Source organism: Equus asinus, chromosome 3, assembly GCF_041296235.1.
Source record: "Equus asinus isolate D_3611 breed Donkey chromosome 3, EquAss-T2T_v2, whole genome shotgun sequence".
Taxonomy (NCBI): domain Eukaryota; kingdom Metazoa; phylum Chordata; class Mammalia; order Perissodactyla; family Equidae; genus Equus; species Equus asinus.
The window spans coordinates 37,779,809-37,797,630 of NC_091792.1; the positions used below are offsets into that span (position 1 = coordinate 37,779,809).

The 17,822-nt window shown below is 38.6% G+C and overlaps 2 protein-coding genes across 11 annotated transcripts in view; one reads left to right on the forward strand and one right to left on the reverse strand.

The window, feature by feature from the left end:
• The window catches only part of DCLK2 (doublecortin like kinase 2), a 229,018-nt gene that overhangs the window by 145,620 nt on the left and 65,576 nt on the right, over positions 1-17,822 (forward strand). The gene's annotated exons all lie outside the window — the stretch shown is intronic.
• The window catches only part of LRBA (LPS responsive beige-like anchor protein), a 705,137-nt gene that overhangs the window by 5,537 nt on the left and 681,778 nt on the right, over positions 1-17,822 (reverse strand). For all 10 annotated transcript variants that reach the window (XM_070504873.1, XM_070504881.1, XM_070504880.1 and 7 more), the window contains 3 exons: positions 9,823-9,924; positions 5,663-5,859; positions 1,320-1,471 (listed from right to left, as the gene is read on the reverse strand). In XM_070504873.1, the coding sequence (XP_070360974.1) occupies positions 1,320-1,471; positions 5,663-5,859; positions 9,823-9,924 (451 nt within the window). The remainder of the gene's footprint in view (positions 1-1,319; positions 1,472-5,662; positions 5,860-9,822; positions 9,925-17,822) is intronic.

Genomic DNA, 17,822 nt, shown 5'->3' on the forward strand with positions numbered 1-17,822 from the left:
GAGGATGTGGAGAAATTGGAACCTTTGTGCATTGCTGGTGGACTGTAAAATGGTGCAGCCACTGTGGAAAACAGTTTGGCAGTTCTTCAAAAAGTTAAACATAGAATTACCATATGACCCAGCCATTCCACTCCTGGGTATGTACCCCCAAAGAACTGAAAACAGGGATTTGAACAGATATTTGTATGTCAATGTTCATAGCAGCGTTATTCATAATAACCAAAAGGTGGAAACAGCCAGAGTGTCAACGGATGAATAGATAAAGTGTGGTATATACATTCAATGAAATATTATTCAGCCGTAAAAAGGAATACTAAGTGAAATAAGCCAGACACAAAAAGACAAATATTGTATGATTCCACTTATAGGAAGTACCTAGAAGAGGCAAATTCATAGAGACAGATGGTAGAATTGCAGTGAGCTGGGGAGAGGGAGGATGGGGAGTTATTATTAATGAGCAGAGCTTCTGTTTGGGAAGTAAAAGGGCTAGAAGTGGATAGTAGTGATGGTTGTATAACAAAGTGAATGTACTTAATGCCACAAAAAATGGTTTAAATGGCAAATTCTATGTTATGTATATGTTACCATAATAAAAAAAATTAGGAACTAAAATGAGTGACTGTATATTAAGAGGGAGGAAATAAGATACCAAATAAAGATTATCTCCCAAAATTTACCACTTGAGAGGTTTTAGGAAGTAAGCCGAAACTTTCAATGGAATCGTTATGGACAAAGATACAGGCATTTTACATTAATGTATACTACTCTTAAAATTTTATTTAAGGGGCTGACCCAGAGGCATAGTGGTTAAGTTTGGTGTGCTCTGCTTTGGTGGCCTGGGTTTGCGGGTTTGGATCCTAGGCATAGACCTACACCACTCATCAAGCCATCATGCTGTGGAGGTGACCCACATACAAAACAGAGGAAGAGTGGCACAAATGTTGGCTCAGGGCTAGTCTTCCTCAAGCAAAAAGAGGAGGATTGGTGACAGATGTTAGCTCAGGGCCAATCTTCTTCACCAAAAAAAAAAGAGAGAGAAAAAGTACTTCAAGAAACATAAAAAGGTTATAGCAATGTAATCAGTGCCTTTGTTACTCAAATCCTGTCTATTCCTGGAGAATTCAGCCTTTACCCAAGAGTAGCAATGCCATAAGAAAGAAAATCACACTTTTTAAAAAGTATCTTGGAAACCCCAATATTCATTGCCTTTTTGATTGCACAGGTGACCCCCACAACCCCGCCCATCCATCAGCCCATTTAAATAAATTCCCCCTGCAGTTTCTTATACCACCATGGGTAGACCATGATTCCACTGTTACCTCTGGTCATAAGACAGGGCCATGGCTCGGATTCCAGCATCGCAGCCTGGATAGGCAAAGAGCTGCTTGAGGTCAGACACCTGCCAGACCATGACCACGCCGTTGTCTCCTCCTGTGAGCAGGTACTGCCCATCCCGGCTCAGCTGGATGGCCTATGAGACACAGCAACATTCAGTAGAGACGTGGCTCTAGGAAGACTTCGGCCCCCCGCCCCATGCTTGATTAATCCCTACACGACGCCAGCTACTGCAGTGGAGACAGTGTGTATGCGTTCCTAAGGAGCTTTTAGGAAATCGTGAGTCGTAGAAAACTTCTGCCATTTTCCAACAGTCAAATGTACAAAGTTAGGCAATGCTTGAGTTCTTTTGCGTTTTAAGAATGAGGTGGCAAACTCTCCCAGTTGTAGGAATACTATTTAAATGGCCCCTGTTGTAGGCTGGGACCAGTACTCTAAACATGAGGAGCCTCCTGGTGTCTCTTCAGTTGTACTGTGGGTGTGCTAAGCCCATTTTGTACCAAGGCTGAGAAGACAGTGCTGGCTGACCTCATATTCCCCCCAAAACACCGCTGCCTTTGGGGCTATGACCCTGTGGGAGAAGACCAACCGCTTTAGCACCTTCTCCAGGCCTGCTGGATTTTTACTCAGCTGGAAGACGACTCAGGGGAGGACCACAACTTCAGGGGTGACCAAACCCCAGGTTAAGCATTTTCTTCTTGCCCCGGGCCTGACTGCTTCCTGCCAGTGCTGAACAGTAAGTACAGACATGGAATGTGGTGTTCAATCCTGTAAAACGGGCCAAACCCAGACTGCTGCCTGTTTTTATATGACTTTTTACATTTTTTAATGGTTGAAAAGAATCAAAAGAAGAATACTATTTCATGACATGAAAATTATATCAATTCTAAATTTCAGTGTCTATAAATAAGGGTTAGTGGAACATAGCCACATTCATGGCTACTTTCACAAGTAATTGCAACAGAATACAGAGCCTGCAACCTAAAATATTTACTGTGTGTCCCTTTACAGAAAAAGTATGCCAACTCCTGATAAAAAAGGTCCCTCCCTACTCTAACAGCTAATCCTATTACCCCTTCTCCTCCTGCCCCCTGCCCTCCACACCTTCTTTTCCTAGCTTATGAAGATACACACTTCTTTTGTTTAGGGGGCATTGGGAGTTCTAAAAGTTACTGTAAACACCTGTAATCTTATCCACATGGACACTGTGAAAATGGGAATACAGATTGTGCTAGCAAGCCAGAAAGAAAAATATCTAACTTCTGAAAAATATATTTACACTGTCCCGTACTCAGATTTTTATTATAGTTGCCTTAAGTCTTTAACCTTTGACAAAACTTTTTAAAAATCATAGAAAAGTTAAGAACTGTTTCATAGCCGTTCAATTCACATTCATGTAAATGCTAACTTTTAGTGGTCTCTTAAATATATCTTATTCTCAAGCACACAAAAATACATCTAAGAAATAAAAAACCATGTGTGGAAGACGGTTACGTATAAGAATTATTCTCTAAATCTTAACCAAATAAAAATAGTAGGATTTTTCAATGTAAGTAAAAATCAATATCCTTTGTCCCCATTCATTTCACAAATGGCCATCTCTAGGGAGTATCTGGGAACTGCAATGAAGACTAGAACAAATAATTATTTGCTACACTTATAAAATTCAGCTGATGAAAATCCATTAACCTTATGGTTGTGGTTCACTTGAGTTTTATATTTGAGGCTTTTTACTGGATAAGTGCTATATTAAAACATAAATTAAAACCATTAATCTTTACCTCTTTGTTCTAAAATTCTAGTTCTGTCTGGAATTAAATGAAAACTAGACTTTTAGGATTACACATTTATCAGCATCCAGAACATTTTAGTAAGCCAAGTGCCTGCCGAAGTGAAAAAATATCTAGTTGGCCTTTCTCGCGAGGATCCTGTCAAATTCCGCTGGAGGTAATAGCCAGGGTGACATTTACTGAATGGTACCCTATCTTCCACCCAAACCAGCATTCGCATGGTTCTTAATTCTAACACGCCTCCTCAGTATCCGGGTTGGGTTGGTACTAGAGATTTTACGAGAGCCCTAGAGACATGTTGATGTCATCCTCTGAAATCCTGAATGCCCTGGACAACGCTGTAGCTGCACTGGTTGTTAAGAAGGGACCAGAAGGCCACAGCAGTCTGCTGGGGACGATCACATCCTAAAACACAGCGTCCTCAGGAAAAGGAGAGAAATGAGTTCCTAAGGGTGAAATGGTGGTTATCCTTTGTTTAGGATAAAATAACTTTGCTGCTCTGTACAGGCTGCCAACTTAAATTTAAGTTAGTCATTAAGACATCTAAACATTGCCCAGTTGATGTGCTATGATATGTTAACCAAATGCCACTGAACAATCTGGCAACTAAATAAAAACAGGTGGGAAGCCTTGATTAGCCTAGAGGTTCCCCAGGCTGCCTGCCTGCAGGGTTCTTGGTATTTCAAAGAGACTTAATTGCTGGTCTGAGCTGATGACTAATTTGTTGCCATGGTCTCCTTTCCTTATACAGGCTCAGACTGCAGGACGGAGCTGGAGACTTCTGCTCTGTGATGTGTCTCATTCCCAGCCTGTGGTTTCCTTCCTTCCCGAGGCAGTTAGCTGTGAAAGTGTCAGTCTCTAGAGCCGTGGGCAGGTAGTGCTCATTTCAGGCAAGCTTGCTTTAATCACACAGTTGCCACCTGCAAGTTAGTATGATAAAGTGCAGGAGTGCTGGGAAAAAGGCAATGAATTGTTTAAGCCTAAAATCCAGTGGGGAATATTACAGGGGGAAAAAACAATGGCTATAGGGCAGAGAGAAAAGCATGTGTGTGTGAACAGTGTGCAGAAAGCCTCTACTACTGCCTCAAGGAACTTCCCGGAGCCTTTGGTACTAACTGAAATGCCACAGATATTGTTTCAGCCAGCAAGGGATTTCAAATTATTTTACAGATTTATTAGTGTAGCTGACAATATAATCGCAACTCAAAGTGACAGATTATCAACATTATTGTAAAGAAAAGAGGAAAGGAAAATCCTCTGATGTGTACTTGGTTTAAATGAAGGATTATGGGAAGGAAGGGAAAAATAAAAGCAGAGTGTGCGTGCATGCCTTCGTGGCAGAGGCAGTCAAAATGCAACGGAAAAAACTCAGAGAGGGAGGGAGAGAGAAGACAGCCAAGTACTGAATTAAGAAATCAATCCTGAGATACAGAAGCAGAAAGTATCCTTGATTTGATCAATGTAATCTATATTTAGGGATTTTGTTCCTTAATACTTCCTGACTGTAGTATTTACTTGAGAGAAGAGGGTGATCAGACTAGATCTCGGAAACTGGGAGAATTTATGTCATCTAAGCTGCCCTGGGTGAGGAAAAGCAGTGAGGAAAATGTCCAGAGCTGGCCCAGAGCCACACTTCAGAGGGCAGAGGCCTCTGCGACCCTCTTCCCACCCTCAACATGCCCTGAGTTACCTCACTGTACACAGTTCACAGGCACCCCAACCCGGTCCTGGAAAATGATAGGAACACCACAGCTTTACTTTACCTTAACCTGCCCCGAGAAGTGGAGGTGAGAAAAGAAGGACCTTGGAAAAATAGTCGCTCCAAAGAGCAGTCCTCACTCTTTTCTTCAGCCTCTAATACTTAACGGAGCCCTGTCCTGAAAATGGGGCAAGACCCGCAAGGTCCACTAGCGTTACCATTTCTTGTATACCAAAAGGGAAAAAAATGTTTGCCTAATTCACAGCATAATTTGAAGCCCAACCCCGGTACCTTGGCAAATTTTGGTCTTATTATCCACAAAGAAGTAAAGTCTGAAATTAGATGCTAATCCTAAATAGTCATAATCCCTACCACTCCCGTCATCAATCTATTCAACTGTAAAGAGGAGACACTTTTAGGTGTAGTCTACTGCACTATTTTAGCTTTTTGATACTCAGAAAACAATAATGTGCAGTTAACTTTCTTAGATTAAAAAAACAAAACAAAAAAAACTGAGCTGTGCCATTGAAGTCACCCAAGATGTATTCACAAGGCCCTAACACAACCTCTTCTGCTAAAGGATCATCCTGGGCTTCACTTAGTGATCTCATGCACAGAACATTCCGGCTGAGCAATGCAGTTGGCACAGCTGGGACATGCTGTGGTCTGTGAAGTATATAAGCTTTGTCCGTTTGCTACCTAATGAATTTCTTTTGTCATGGAAAAGAGACCTTCAGGGACTCAAAAACAGTGGTTTTTTTAGTGAACTCTCCCCCTCCTCACTTGCCACAACTTGAGGTAAAAATCCAGAATACTGAAAAGTCTATAAGACACTCACCCTTATGTTATCATCTGTTTCCATAGTGGCCTGGAGTTTTCCATTCACACTGAATGTACAGAAAAAGCCATTTTCATAGAATATGACACAATGACCCTCTCTTGAAGCCTGAATGAGTTTTGGTTTCAGACAGTTTTCAGGACCCTCCAAAGTCCTTAACAAGTCTCCATTCATGGAATGTATGAGACATGGTCCTTCTGAGGAAAGAGGAGAAACAAAGGCAAAATTAATTTTTTAATGAGAACAGAGAAATGTGATCTGAATCTTGAGCACAGATCAAACAGGATTACAGTACCACATTACAGTTGTAGAAAGCCTTAAAAAATTATATATCTTTTATATAAGTATTTTGTAAAATCTCTTCTGTCTGCTGGCCAGATCTCACCTTCCACTTGGGAGAGGAGAAACCTGAGTCATATATGTTCAAATTTTCTCCTTAAGACAGGAAGTTACTTTATGAAATTCATTATGCCAAGAGATGATAAAAACTGGAGAAGTTGAGAAAGGAACTGGAGAAATTTCACATCCTAGAAGAGCTTCTAGGAAGGCTGGGCTGCAGTCAGGCACACAGTGACCCTCTCCCGCATCTTACAGGGGCCCCGATGGTGGCAGCACTGTGAGCCTGTGCGGGGAGAACGCATTGGGGTAGCTTCTGAAGGCCTGAGCCTTCTTCCCTCCCACTGCTCGTTACAATGAAAGAAGGTCCCTGGCAGTCCATGTTCCCCGCCGGCCCCCACAAATGAATTCACATAGCGATCCTTCTGCCACTTCTCCTTGGCAGCTGGGTCCACTTCCCTGCTATCTCCCTAAGCAGGCAGCAGCATCCACCACTTGCAGCTCCCCAGGATGACCATCAGGCTGAGATGCTTGAGGAGGACAGGGGAACTGCTAAAGAGCCCATACATATCAGAGCTTCTTCACTTTTATTTAGTGCCTGCTACATGCAAAGCAAAGAAGCAGTAGGTAACCAGAACTGCTTTTGTGATGACTAAGCTCCAAGAAATGTCTGAGTTGGACAAGAGGGGTAACTGAAGTATAGTATCTGCCCTGTTCCTCTCCAGACTAAACCACCCATGGCTACATGGAGTCATTATCTGTTCCTCACCTGACTACTAAAAGCATGCCCTTTTGCAGATAAGGCTCTCAGCTGTTCCTTGACCACTCAGGGAGTTTCTAAGTTTTTAGCGTTCTCAACATAAATACATAGAGGCAGTCTTGGCACAGTTCCAGCATGCATGAATTTCAGTTATCACTCTTTAAATGACACCAGTCCCTCCATACCACAGTTCAAATTTCAGTTATCACAGTCATTACATAAAGTACACACTTCATGGCTAGTTCTTCAATCCACAAATCACTATGTAAATAACAGATGTGCATCATGATTGGTGACCAACCACATCACTTCTTTCAAAGTCTGAGTGGTCACTGCGTGTCTGTTACTCAGTTCATGCACAACAGCAAACTATGTAGTTGTGTTGCCTCCTTGTCTCCCAGTGATAAACCCCTATGACATTTTATAAAAATAGATAATCAAAAGAGGCTATTGGCCAACAAAGATGAAATTGCAGTAAGGAAATGAAAAGTGATAAAGCTAAAAGTGAAATTTGAATCAAACATAAATGGGGTTATAGAAGAAAGAGCTGACTGTGGGAAGGTTGATATTGCTGAGACACTGTAGATATACAGCTAGAGGAAATCAACGAAGGTGAACTTATTGACATAAATTAGCAAAGTGGTTGTGACAAAAATGTTGATGTCCAAGAAGAAGTGATGCCAGCAAAAACCGTCACATTCAACCCACCAAGTGGGACAAAATATTTGTAAATCATATATCTGACAAGGGGTTAATCTCCATAATATATAAAGAACTCACAATACTCAACAACAAAAAAACAACCCAATCAAAAAATGGGCAGAGAATATGAACAGACATTTTTCCAAAGAAGATAAACAGATGGCCAACAGGCAGATGAAAAGATGTTCAATGTCACTAATCATCAGGAAAATGCAAATCAAAACTATACTTAGATATCACCTTATACTGGCTAGAATGGCTATAATCAACAAGAAAAAAAATAACAAATGTTGGAGAGATTGTGGAGAAAAGGAACCCTCATACAGGAATCCTCATACACTGCTGGTGGGAATGCAAACTGGTGCAGCCACTATGGAAAACAGTATGGAGATTTCTCAAAAAATTAAAAATAGAAATACCATATGACCCAGCTATCCCACTACTGGGTATTTATTTAAAGAACTTGAAATCAACAATTCGAAGAGACTTATGTACCCCGATGTTCATTGCAGCACTATTCACAATAGCCAAGATGTGGAAGCAACCCAAGTGCCCATTGACTAATGATCAGGTAAAGAAGATGTGGTATATATATACAATGGAATACTACTCAGCCATAAAAAAAGACAAAATCGTCCCATTCCCAACATGGATGGACCTTGAGGGTATTATGTTAAGGGAAATAAGCCAGACAGAGAAAGACAAACACCATATGATTTCACTCATGTGGGAGATAAACACACGGACAAAGAGAACAGTTTAGTGGTTAACAGAGAAGGGGTTGGGGGGGTGGGCACAAGGGGTGAAGGGGCACATTATATGGTCACTGATAAATAATAACGTACAACTGAAATTTCACAATATTATAAACTATTATGACCCCACACACACAAAAAAACCCCGTCACATTAAAGATATTAAGGGAACCCTAGGGGATATTTCATGAAATTGAAAGTACAGAAGATAAAATGTTGGAAGCTGACCCAAACTTAGAAAGGAGTATGATTAGTTGGTCAAGGTATAGGAAAGATTCTCACTCCTTAAGTCATATGAAGGGAAGGCAGCAAGTACTGTTCAGAATACTTGTGATAAGTTTTTCACAAAGAAATAAAGTACTTTAATACTCAGTGTTTCTAATGTTTTAAATTACAGTGTACTAAGTAAATGTGAGTTTTACATTTTTTCACGTCCCTTTATATGTGTATGTATGTATGTGTATATGTTTATGTATATGAAACAAAAGAGAATTTTTAATGTTTTGACAAGAAATTTTAAAGGCTATAGGTCAATCATAAAATTTCCGATTGATTACTAAGATCACTTTGCGTGGTTTTAGCTTGCATGGTCATTTTTATGGTCATGTACTACCATGCAAAGCAAGGACAGTATGTAATATGGTATGTTCATTTTACGTGTCTAATTTGGATCATATATAGTCCAAGAACTCAAGTTAGCTCAGGATATGTGAAATTATTGACATAAGAAGGAAAAAAGTCCAGTAGTTATAGAATTCTTACTATCATTATTACATTCCATTGTTTTGACCAACTAAATTTTTAAACACAATTCTTTGAATATTTAATGTCTTGTTAGCTAGGCTAAATATTATAGTTCAAGATACAGATAAGGTGTCTCAAAAACTCCATGCTTCCCCATCAGATAAGCCTAAAAGACATTAGATTACAGGAGTTTTTTGTGTGTTCAGACCTCAGCTCAGGGCAGAGGGACAGAGAGATGGATAGACTATTACGAGGGGATAAGCAATGAATTGGAAACAGCTTTGTTCCTGGTCAGATCCTGATTTGTTGTGTGTGCTCTTGGAAAGCCTGCTTAATATCTTTGGCCTAAGTATATGATGATGCTACTAGGGCAAACGTCTAGGCAAACCAGCTTAAGTATCTTCCCACTCCATTCTCAATGCCATCCTACCTCCTGCCTAGTTCTGGGATTTTTAAGTTAAAACAGACTGGGTCAGGAGTTTCCATTCAGGTGTGAGATGGAACCCAGCCCAGTCAGAGTCCAGAAGAATACAAAAATATACAAAGATGTCCCTTGTTCCTGCTTCACTCTTTAAAGCAATGCTGTAAAACAGAACTTTCTGCAATGATAGAAACATTCTGTACCTGTGCTGTCCAATAGAGTAGCCACTAGTCATATCTGAACATTGAGCACCAAAAATGTGGCTAGTGCCACCGAGAACTGAATTTTTTATTTAATTTTAGTTAACTTAGCCCCATGTGGCTAATGGCTACCATAACAGACAGCACAGCTTTGGAGAAAAAGGTACCAAATTCATCTTCAATAATTTGTTAGTGGAAAACACCAAAAATGCACATATTTTATGAAGGATCCACAGATTTACCTTTCGAACCACTTAACACCAGGCCTAGCTCAGCGCAGACAGCAGCACAAGTGATCTCATAGTCATGGCCTGTCAGAATGGCCCGAGGAGTGGTGGTCTCACCTTTAGGAAAAAGAGATAAGCAGAACAATCAATTCAAGGTTATGCAGGGGATTACTTCCCTCTACTCAGCTCCCTCTACTCCGATTAAATAATCAAAACTTGTTCCTAGTTCCCATAATGTCTAAATTTTTAATTTATAGTTTGGGAATTTGTCCAAAAATCCTAAACTACATGCAATAGTTTGAGGACCACATGTTGCTAAATTTCTAATCCTTACATGATTATCAAGCAACAATCACTGAACAGTAAAATAAGACAAAAATCTCCATTATAAAATGTGTCAGATACTTTCCAAATACAAGTCCCCTGATTAGATGATTTATGGATGGATGATTATAAAAGTAGGGATTTTGGCTTAACTCACATTTCAAAAAGTGGCCTCTTCCCCTCCCTCCCCCTCTGTGGGCCACTGAGAACCCTGTCATAATGAAGATAGTCTGAACTAGGATTAATATCTCAAAGCAGCCCTGCTCTTAAATACTTATTATCTTTACTAAGCTTATGTATTTTCCTTATATACAAGTCTCACAGAGTATATTTCTCTATGGTTCATTCAAAGAACAGAGGGAGGAAAAAAACAAACTCTTACATGTAATTCTACTGACAGTGACTGAAAATTACGGGACGGGGGGAAGAAGAGGGGACAGAGAAGGAGTCTCCAAATAATGGGAGATGCTTCAAAACATTTTCCCGGATAGTAGAAGTCATCCTGTGTCTTTGTCTCAAACTAAAAACTATGGTTGGCTGATAAGGAACCCACACCATGAATGGCCCCGGCACAGAGAAGGAAAACAATAATGGGCTTGATTTGTGGCTTGATTCATGCCAAGCCACAAGGATAAACTGAATTCCATATTTAGCCTGAAGAATACTATTTTAAGACTGAAGTCCTCTACTTTATAGTCTCTAAGGACAAAGACACAAAAAGCCTTTATAGATGGGACTAGAGAGCAGGATTTTGTTAGCATTCTTAGATTTCTTTGATTTGGATTAGTTTTATAGTATGATTGATAAATGATACTGTGTAATCTAAGAGGCAAATGTGCCCAGAAAACAGGTCACTACCACCAGCTGTGGAACTCCGTGGAAAAGAACAACTTGTCATCCTAACCCCAGATTTGGCTATCTTTGGAACAGTCACCACTCGGAGGAGAGAGATCTGGTAGGTCAGGGAAAATCCAGCAGAAAGCTACTGTCATTGGAAAGGCAAATGCTGGCTGTCAAAAAACTTTAACTAACCTGCAAAGCAGTCGTTTTTACAACGGGTCAAGTCAATGGGTTCTCTCAAATTTTATGCTAAATATATGTGCCTGCCTATGTTTTTCTGGGGAGATGGGGAGGGGAAGAAGGGAAGTAGGTTTTACTGAATACACATCATAAACAGGTGTGGGGCCTCTACTGTGAAGACAGGGGCCTAGTTTCTGTCCTTCCAGCCTCACTTCGCCTGGAGCCTGCAGCTATTGCAGTCTAGTTATTACACGTAATTATTACAATGTATTTATTGGAGTACATAATGCACAGCTGTGTCCCCACAGTGTCCTTTATGGCCTTTGGTGACTATAGGTACTTCTGAGTGAGATTTAAGTAAAGGGGCAACATGTCAAATTTTGCACCGCACTGGCTGTGCCTTATGCAGCTAGATGCTGGAATTGGCCTACATGCAAGTGACAAAGGGAGACTTCAAATGACATATAAAAGGCAAGGGGATAAGTGGAACAAGGGGCTTGGTTTCATTTGATTCAAAGTTTAAAAACTTCTTTAGGGAGAGAAACCCACCTTAATTACAAAGTCTACTTGACATTTTCCAAACCAGAAAGAAATTTTACAACAGAAACCACTTTTTTTCTTAAAAGTATACAAATTCGGGAATTTTTTAAAGAAAAGAAGCAAATAATGTAAGCCAATCTGAACTACTTAGCTTTCTGTTAGAGATAAGCCTTGCTACAAAAATTAGAAATAAATGTTATGTTTTAAAAAGTTACCAATATTTTAGCCCTGATTCATGGTTTCCTCCTTTCCGGAGATGTTCTACATTCCATGAAAATACCATACGTTATTTTTGAAATTAGTGTCTAGGGCCAGCCCGGTGGCAGAGTGGTTAAGTTCACGTGCTCTGCTTCAGCAGCCCAGGGTTCGCAGGTTCAAATCCCAGACGTGGACCTAGACACGGTTCATCATGCCACACTGTAGCAGCATCCCACATACAAAAAACAGAGGAAGATTGGCACAGATATTAGCTCAGCAACAATCTCCCTCAGGCAAAAAGATGAAGCTTGGCAACAGATGTTAACTCAGGGCCAATCCTCCTCACAAAAAAAGAAATTAATGTCTAATTATATCTATTGGCAATGTTTTTTTAAATCAAGAATTAAAATCATTAAGATCTAAGGAATATATTTTCAGTGTGATTGTTTCTTTTTATGTTCATAAGTTACCATTTTATGGGAGGGTAAGACTTGTGGGTTTTTTTTTTTTTTTAAGGATTGGTACCTGAGCTAACATCTCTTGTCAATCTTCTCTTTTTTTTTTCCTCTTCTTCTTCTCCCCAAAGCCCCCTAGTACATAGTTGTATATTCTAGTTGTAGGTCCTTCTGGTCGCGCTATGTGGGATGCCGCCTCAGCATGGCCTGATGAGTGGTGCCATGTCTGTGCCCAGGATCTGAACCAGCAAAACCCTGGGCCACCAAAGCCGAGCACGTGAACTTAACCACTTGGCCACGGGGCCAGCCCCAGAGATTTGTGTTTTAACTTGAACTGTCTTAGAATTCCTCAGTGGAAAATCAAGGTTTGAAGGAAAACTGATGGCAACTGAAAGCAACCTAAGTGTAAGCAAAGTAAACAAAGGACAGATGGATAATGGTGGACCCAGAGGACGTTATCACTTAAGCATGTCATTTTCTGGATCTTAGAATATTTTCTCAGGGACATGAGGAGGAAGTGAGAAGATTGCTGTCAACTGTATTTCTTTAATGTAAAAGAGTTGAAATACTGAGAATTTTTTATGACTATAAAGTTAGTTTAGGAAGCCTTACAATTAACCCCATAAAGTGGGTTAAGATATAAGCATTCTTTTTTGTAAACTCATAATTAAGAGTTTTATAAGTATGCTTTACTCGCAAAATACTAGTTTCCAATAATCCATACTATCCCAATCATTTTTCTCACCACAAATCAAAAGACATACACACATACTGCATAATTTCAAACTGAAAAACGATTTTTCTTTTCCTAGGGCCTGATCTTTAAATAAAGAACTGTTCAGTGCTGGGACTTTCGCTTCAAAGTTTGGCAGAAGGTTCCCCAACCCAGGAAGCAGGTTAGACAGTTCAGGAAATACAGGGGGAAAAAAAAGAAAAGGAAAGTAAAGGAAAAGAAAAACAACAAATTAAAAGCATAAGGACAGACTTAGGATCATTGGGTTCTTCTCAGGTAACTGGTTTCACAAAGACTCACTGGCTTTCCAGTAAAAAGACTGTGCCATTTAACTTCCCTCACCTTTAAGAAATGCACATTAATGGCCTCCAAAAATCCACACACAACAATATAAGGTGACATATCATTTCCTCTAAGAAAATCTGTTTCCAGTCTTGTTTAAAGACTGAACTTTGTACTCCCTATATTATCTGACGTGCAGATAGAGAATTCTTTACATTTTCTCATAAAAAAATCTGCTCAAAATAAATACTTGTTGGATTTTTTAAGTTCCAATAAACTAAATGTTTTAAATATTAAAATTTCACTACAGCAGATGGGATTATATGATATGAGATTTAAATCCAACAGGTCCAAAGTGTTTAAGTTTAACAGATCTCCTGGGAACCACTTGCAATGAAATCACTAAGGGTAGAGGAGATACTCGGACGCAGAACACAGACTTTATATGTGACTCACGGACTCTGTTTATTTCTCTATAGTTACACTGTTAGAGACCGTCCGGGATCACAGAGCCCAAGCGATAACATCCCACAGAAGGGAAAGGCAAAATTCCTACCTATCTGTGTATCTTTCTATTTGGAAAGCCTAGAAACAGAATCTAGGAACCATGTAACTCATTCTCACTGTAGCACTCACCTCCATCTGCCCCTCCCAACTACTTGTCGGCCCACAGAGTTAACACGTAGTGTAGTGGGGAAATCAGCTCAAATAAGACAATACTGGCCACATACTACTTTTTCAAAGACCCCAAAGCTATTATCATCTCTCATTGAAGTCTCTAAACTGAATAAAGAGCAGAAAAAAATGTCTTCTGAAAAATATTAGGTTAATTCTTTGTTAAAAATTTGCAGTAGTTAATGGATACAAAAAGTCTTTACTTTTGCTTTCTGAGATAGTAGGATATACCAAAAGCTAGATCATAAAGCAGGACAGATTCCCTTAAGAACCTTTTAAAGTCTTACTGCTTGAAAAATCGTCATGGCTTTCAATAAAGCTGAGAGAAAAATTTATCTTGCTGCTAGTTTAAGGGGCTACACTTCAAACTCTTCTTAAAGAAAAATAAAAAGAGAAAGAGGATAGACTTTTTGGATTGCTTTGAAAAGGTTGAGCAATTACTTCAAAGGAAAGGGTGTCTTTGTCTGGAGAGCAGGTTTATGACTACTGATGCAAATCCTAACCAAAGGCTGAAAAGGATACTCAGTGCATCTTTATGCTTGGCCTTAAAGGAAGATGAACAAGTCAAAGGAGATTAAAGACAGTTCAAATCCTGTCACAAATACCAGGACACACCAGTTTTTACAGATGTGCTTTTCTCAGTACATAATACTGAGTATCAGTACTAACTTACTCTTACTTACACTATTATAACAACCCACCTTGCATTTCAGCAACACAAGATCTCCATAATACCCATTTAACATTTATATTGGACCTATGTTTTAAAATATTAGGTGGAATGTTTTACACCATTAGGCAAAATAACAAATGTTTTTATTAAATGTGGTTCTCCGGTGCCCTCATAACACTAAGTGTATTTCTCCATCAAATGGACTCTGAGCCACTTAAAGTTATACCTGAAAGAAGAGAAGAAGAAACAGTAATTTCTTGAGTACTCTGCTCATAAATCTCCAATGAGAAAAATATTTCAAAAGATCTGTTTCCATTAAGGCAAAGGGGATTAATAATCCAGGTAAAAATAGACTTGATATGTTTTTCTGGCAAACGTTGAGTTATATTTTTAAAAATGAATAAAGTTCTTGGTATTTTTGGCATCATCTTCTCAGTTTTATGAAATTAAATTACTTTAAAATGTACTGCAAAGTTCTCATTAGCAGTTTAAATACGCTGTTATTAGCAGAGAGAAAATTCTCTTCATTCATTCACCATTTTTTCCACAACTATTAAGAAATAAAGTATATTTCAAATTTCCCTATGCTTAGTTTTGTAGAAATAAAATTAGTTCTTCCAATTAATACTTAGTTTAGATGACTCCTGGGCCAGAAGTTAACATTTCCCATTTGTTTATTCATTCATTCTTTTACTCCTTCATTCACTTAATAACATTTTTGGGGTATAATGTGCAATGCACTATGGGAAAAAGGAGGGGAACACAAACAGGGTCTTGTATTTGTAAATGACTTGATTTTAAATGGTCACTGGATCAAGTTTTGTCGCCCTTACTATAAACCTCCTAATTATAATTATAAATGTCTATAAGTGGAAAGGTCAAAAAGCTGTACTGAAGTCCCAATTATTTATTACAACTGAATTTTATACAAAATGAATATTTAACATCAATTAATAAAACCCTTAAATAAACACAACTGATATAATTTTCCCCATTAGTAAAATCTAATACCATCTGCCCTCTCAGAGAGGTAAAACAGAATCTGAAACCTGGCTTTGTTAAAAAAAAAAAATCATTTCAATACAGTACTTGTTTTGAAAGAAAATATAAATTTAAGAGCCTAAATATATAATTAAATTATTAAATGTATGTACATTAAAAAAAACTAAGTATTATATAATATATGCCAGTCATTTCCTAAAGATGGATACTTTGTTTTGCACATGCTTTTTGTTCCATTTTAATTACTACAAAACATTCATTGAGGAAAAAAACCGTGAAATTTGAATACTAAGCTTTCTCATGTGGCTTGCCATAATGGTAAATCAAGAAAGGAAATGGCTTTTCTGAAGCAGAAATGAGGTTGGCTGTTAAATGTTTCTTAAACCTTTCCATTAACTTCCTAATTTTTCAATGGGAATTATAACACTACATTTTAATCACGCAAAAATTTGTTCTGCTCATCCTGTTTCCACCAACCCTTCTCTCTCCTCTCCATTCATTATGGTCTCTTTGGTGAAAAAAATGTTAATTTGGTTAAACATATAGGCTACAAAATAAGCCAAAGCTGCATTTAGGGCATGACAACCAACTGACAGTAAATTTTGGTAGCTTCCTCTTGTAAATAGTATTAGAATTATTAACGCCAGATAAGATAATGTTGGTACAAAAATCAATTATAAGTTCTTGTTTTATAACCTTTCTCCTCTATGATATACATATATAAAAGTTTATGACAATGGAATTATCTTCTATGACTACATTAGAAAATGGGTTTGTGTGAGTATGTACCTACAATTGTTTAGTGGTTTAGACCGGCACCTCTGGCCTAGAGTGCCCGAGTTTGAATCCAGGCTCAGCATTGCTAGCTATGTAACCTCCCATGGGCAAGTTCTCATAGTTCTAGTAAGATCTAGGAGCTTCAAGACCCAGCTCACTCTGTGCCTCATCTATAAAACAAGGATATAACAGTTACCACATAGAACTACTAGGAGGATTAATGAGCTACTATGTAAAGTGCTTAGGATGGTGCCTGGCATGCAGTGAGTACCCAGAAAGTATCATCTAGTAACACAAGTGGTAGTAGTAAGAGCAGTAGTAGTAGAATAATGCATGTTTTCACCCTCTGTTGCAGGCACTCTTTTCAGAAAAAGTCTAACATCTGATCCTATGCAGCATAAATGCCAACTAGAGATGGATCTCATTATTTTTGTTTCTTGTCAAGGAAAAAATACACCTTAATTTCTAGAAATCATACTTTGATTTCTCACATTCCTCCTTTTCTTAGACTTTCCAACCTTCCCTGACAATCCATATAAATTCTGATACAGCTACTAACATCTAGAAGCCTAGAGCAGGAAGTGAAGGTACGTTACAATAATTAGGTATTTTTGCCCCCAAAATTTATTGTCTCTGATTATCAAATACATGCTCACAATAAAGCATTCACATAATTTAGTAAGTTATGAGGAAGAAAATGAAAAGCTGCCTCCAAATTCCACTACCTATAAATAATCATTGCAACATTTTGCTGGCTATCATTAGACTTTTGAACTGATACAACTCAATAGGAAAATAACAGTCCGATTAAAAAATGGGCAGAGAATCTGTATACATATTTTTCCAAAGAAGATGTACATATAGGTACATCTTCTACATACATATAGGTATCTACAACAGGTACATGAAAAGGTACTCATCACTTAACCATCAGGGAAATGCAAATCAAAACCACAATGAGAAACCAAAACCTCACTCCTGATAAAACCTCACACCTATTAGAATGTTTATTACCAAAAAGACAAGAAATAACAAGTGGTGGTGAGGATGTGGAGAAAAGGGAACCCTTTTGCAGTGTTGGTGGGAATGTAAATTGGTGTAGCCACTATGGAAAACAGTATAGAGGTTCCTCAAAAAATTAAAAATAGAACTACCATATGATCCAGCAATCCCACTTCTGGCTATATATCCAAAAGAAATGAAAACACTGATTCTAAAAGATATCTTCACCCCCATATTCACTGCAGCATGATCTACAATGGCCAAGACATGGAAATAACCTAAGTGTCCAGTGACGGATGAATGAATAAGCAAAATGTGGTATATATACAATGGA